This window comes from Nematolebias whitei, chromosome 14 (genome assembly GCF_014905685.2).
Source record: "Nematolebias whitei isolate Nwh7 chromosome 14, NemWhi1, whole genome shotgun sequence".
Classification (NCBI taxonomy): domain Eukaryota; kingdom Metazoa; phylum Chordata; class Actinopteri; order Cyprinodontiformes; family Rivulidae; genus Nematolebias; species Nematolebias whitei.
The window spans coordinates 6,749,182-6,754,181 of NC_056511.1; the positions used below are offsets into that span (position 1 = coordinate 6,749,182).

General features: G+C 38.7%; 1 protein-coding gene across 1 annotated transcript in view; it reads left to right on the top strand.

Moving 5' to 3' along the window:
* Positions 1–4,854, top strand: part of LOC119420801 (zinc finger protein OZF-like) — a 10,486-nt gene extending 5,632 nt beyond the window's left edge. Inside the window, exon 3 of the mRNA XM_037688228.1 lies at positions 3,620–4,854. Within this exon, the coding sequence (XP_037544156.1) occupies positions 3,620–4,854 (1,235 nt within the window). The remainder of the gene's footprint in view (positions 1–3,619) is intronic.
* The last annotated feature ends 146 nt before the right edge of the window (positions 4,855–5,000 follow it).

The window sequence follows — 5,000 nt, forward strand, 5'->3', positions numbered from 1 at the left end:
CCCCCCCCCCCCCCCCCCCCCCCACACACACACACAATCTCTCTGATCTGCTACAACCGTATGTCCCACCACGTTCCCTGAGGTCAGCGGACCAGTTGCTCCTCACAGTTCCAGGAACTCGTCTTAAGCGCAGAGGTGACAGAGCCTTCTTTGTAGCAGGACCAAGACTCTGGAAAGAGTTACCTCTGCTTGTCAGACAGGCCCCCTCCCTCTCATTTTTTTTAATCCCGTTTAAAAGCTCACTACTATTCAGTAGCTTTCAACACCAGAGGATCTGTGTTGTGAACATGTATGCTCCACACTGGTTTGTCATCATATTTATTATCTGCATTGATTTTATGCATATATTCTGATTTACTTCATTTTGTATATTGCTTTGTGTGTTGTCTGTTGTTCTGTCTGTACAGCACTTTGGTTGGCCTTATAGCTGTCTTAAGTGCTCTATAAATAAAATGGTATGGTATGGTAAAGTACCAAAAAGTGAAAAAGTAAATACAATATTTACAAGGTCCTAAAGAAAAAAGTAAACAACAATATGGTAGAATATAACAGTGCAAGTAGGATGAATTTGTATGAACAAGTATTTCAAGGTAGTAATATAAGCTTAAATTCACATGATGTATACTGCACATAACTAACATAAACAACACAGGTTGTGTGACAGATTATTGCACAGGTAGTGAGTAACATTGAGATGAATTATGATGGTAAGGTAGATGCATACATGATACAGCCATATAATACATTAACAATAAAAATATTAGTTGTCACAGATGTGGCTTGGTGCAATGTTATTGCCAGTTGTTCAGTGTTATTCAATGAGAGTTCAGTAATCTGACAGCTTATGGATAATAACTCTGAGTCATTGAGTCGTTTTGTACATGATGGCAGACTCCTGTATCGTCTACCTGAGAGTAGTAGATGGAAGAGTCCTTGTGCTGGGTGGGTGTGTTCCTTATTGATGCTGCGTGCTTTACGCAGACAGCGGCTGTGGTACAAACCGGATTCCAAAAAAGTTGGGACACTAAAGAATTTGTGAATAAAAACTGAATGCAATGATGTGGAGATGGCAAATGTCAATATTTTATTCGTAATATAACATAGATGACAGATCAAAAGTTTAATCTGAGTAAATGTAACATTTTAAAGGAAAAATATGTTGATTCAAAATTTGAGTGTCAACAAATCCCAAAAAAGTTATGACAAGTAGCAATAAGTGGCTGGAAAAAGGAAATTGAGCATATAACGAACAGCTGGACGACCAATTAACATTAATTAGGTCAATTGACAACATGATTGGGTATAAAAAGAGCTTCTCAGAGTGTCAGTGTCTCTCAGAAGCCAAGATGGTAAGAGGATCACCAATTCCACCATTGTTGCGCAGAAAGATAGTGCAGCAATACCAGAATGGTGTTACCCAGCGTAAAATAGCAAAGACTTTTAAGTTCTCATCATCAATCGTGCATAACAGCATCAAAAGATTCAGAGAATCTGGAACAATCGCTGTGCGTAAGGGTCAAGGCCGTAAAACTACTGGGTACTGAAATGGCCAGCCTGCAGTCCAGATCTTTCACCTATAGAGAACATTTGGCGCATCATAAAGAGGAAGGTGCGACAAAGAAGGCCCAAGACAATTGAACAGTTAGAGGCCTGTATTAGACATGAATGGGAGAGCATTCCTATTTCTAAACTTGAGAAACTGGTCTCCTCTGTCCCCAGACGTCTGTTGAGTGTTGTAAGAAGAAGGGGGGATGCCACACAGTGGTAAAAATGGACTTGTCCCAACTTTTTTGGGATTTGTTGATGCCATGAAATTTGGAAACAACAGATTTTTCCCTTAAAATGATACATTCTTTCAGTTTAAACTTTTGATCTGTGATTTGTGTTCTATTCTGAATAAAATATTAGAAGTTGGCACCTCCACATCATTGCATTCAGTTTTTATTCACAATTTGTTTAGTGTCCCAACTTTTTCGGAATCCGGTTTGTAGATGGTGGAGTGCTGACCTCCACTCTGTTTCCTGAAGTCCACTATCATCTCCTTTGTTTTGCTGACATTAAGAGAGAGGTTTTTTCAATTCAATTCAGTTTATTTATATAGCACCAAATCACAACAAATTTGTCTCAGGGCACTTTACAGAAACATTCACATACATAAAAAGTCATTTAGTAAAGTTCTCTAAGGAATTTTCCTGACACCAGCTGGTCAGTGATTTAACTTCGTCTCTGTAGGCACTCTCGTCGTTGTTGGTGATGAGGCCCTAGATGGTGGTGTCATCAGCATACTTGAGGATGATGTTAGAGCTATGTTTGGGGGTATACTTGTGTAAATAAAGAGTACAAGAGCGGACTGAGGACACAGCCTTGAGGTGTACCGGTGCTGAGGACTAGTGTGGAGAGGTGACTGCCGATTTTCACTGCCTGTGGTCTGTTGGTGAGGAAGTCCTGTATCCAGCAGCAGATGGACTTCGCCAGGCCCAGTGTGGTGAGTTGGAAACCAGCTTGGATGGGATTATGGTGTTGAATGCTGAGCTGTAGTCAATGAAGAGCATTGTCACATAAGTGTTTAGATGGTTGAGATAGGTGCTTAAAGCTAGTTGTGCTTTTTGTGTGTTTTATATGTAGATATATGTTGTAACTTCTGGTTGCACAAGTTTAGTCTTTGTTAAAACTAAACTGATTTTGTACAAAGTTTAATAAATTGTGTGTGTAAAATTTACACTCTTACATATTGAATTTCACTTTGAGTTCTGAGTTCTGCAGTAACTATTTTAAGTTATTAGAGCTTAGAATTTATTATTTATTTTTTCCTATCTTTTTTGCCTTAATTTTGGTCTATAAGACATAAATGCCTTCCTAAATACTTCAGGTAACACCATGAGCTTCACTACCTCCACCATTACAGCTAACTTGTTTGTTAGTTTGGCTGAGGTTAGCTCACCCTGGGTTACATTTCCTCGTGGGCGAAGTGATCTTACCGTTCATGTAAAATATTTGATAAAGTTTTTATAGAAAAAATTCCTGAATGTTGTTCATACTGTGTTAATGCTACATGTTTGTCTCTTGACCCTTCAACTGAGTAAGATTACAGTAGACCTAGCCCATTACTAGAGTTTTAATTAGGTATTTTAAGCTACTAATAAACATGATAGATGATGATCATATTGCTTTATGCTAGGCCATTGGTAAGAAGGAGTGATTATTGTTATCGTTTCATGTTAACTAGTGTTTTTTCTTCCTAAAAGTTAATTTAGGTTACACTACGGTATGTTTCTTAGACTGTGGCTAGGATCCATGAGAGAAGTGGAGCATGCTCTATTCACACAAGGAGAGCTGTTGGTCAGGCTACTTTTTGTTGTGCCATTAACTGTAATAGTTATTGAATCAAGTGTTACTTATGTAGGCAAAACTAAATGTTGAACAGCCCATTAAAATTAACCAGAATGCAGGAAATGGTATCTACTTTATTCAAAAATTTCTGAGGGAGGACCCCCAGCGACCCCCCCCCCCCCCATGATCTTTGAGCTGATCAGTGAACTCAGTGATAACACCATTGATGTTTGTGTGAATATAAATTTGAACTGTCCTTAATGTTCATGTGTTTCATTGTTCCCTGTAGATGTTCAGCAGATGATACTGATTGTAAAAGAAGGTTCTGAAGAATGGAAGTCTGATGATATGGACCAGAAGGACCCAGAGCTCCTCCATATGAAGCTTCATCAGCACCAAGTGGAAGATGAAGATCTTCCAACCAGCAGCTCAGCTGACCAGATGAATGCAGCAACTGTTGGAGAGGACTGTGGAGGAGCAGAAACTACCAGGAACCCGGATCTAAATACTCATGAATATGGTTCCAGCTCTTCAGAGACTGAAGACAGTGAGGATGATGATGCAGAGGTGAATGATCCCGATTATCAGCTGAAAGACTCATCAGATGCTGGATCAGAACCTGAAGATGTTGACAAAGGCTGGACAGAGAGCAGGGCTCCTGAGTCAGGTGTAAACACTGTCAACAAATCTTGCAGCTTCTCTGAGTGTGAGAAACAATTTCTCCACAAGCCGTCTGTCCAGAGAAACAAGACAGGTCATTCAAGAATAACGTCCTCAAGTTGTTTGGTTAGAAAGAATTGTCTTTTAGGGAAGAAAACTGGAGACTCAAACGAAAAAATTAATTCAAGACAGAAATCATTTACTTGTGATGTTTGTGAACAATGGTTTAGACACAAGTCACATTTGAAGGCACACATGATAATCCACACAGGAGAGAAACAATTTGTCTGTGATGTTTGTGGACAAAGGTTTGGACAAAAGTCATATTTAAAGCCACACATGAGAATCCACACACGAGAAAAACCATTTGCTTGTGATGTTTGTGGACAAATGTTTAGAGATAAGTCAAGTTTAAACTCGCACATGAGAATCCACACAGGAGAGAAACCATTTGCTTGTGATGTTTGTGGACAAAGGTTTAGACGGAAGTCTACTTTAAACTCGCACATGAGAATCCACACAGGAGAAAAACCATTTGCTTGTGATGTTTGTGGACAAAGGTTTAGACAGAAATCAAATGTAAGCTCACACATGATAATCCACACAGGGCAGAAACTATTTTCTTGTGATGTTTGTGGACAAAAGTTTAGAGATAAGTCAACGTTAAACATACATGTGAGAATCCACACAGGACAGAAACCATTTGCTTGTGATTTTTGTGGCCAAAGGTTTAGTCGGAAGCCAACTTTAAACTCGCATATGAGAATGCACACAGGAGAAAAACCATTTGCTTGTGATGTTTGTGGACGCAAGTTTATAAACAAGTCAATTTTAAACAGACACATGAAAATCCACACAGGATGAGAAAACAGTTCTGTTTTAAATATTGAGCAAGTTTCTAAAGACACTTCAGTGTTAACTTGAAACTGAACAGCTCTGTTTTTTTGTAAAAATTATTGTTTGAATATCTGTTTTCCATAACTGCAGTAATTTTATTTATAGTAATATAT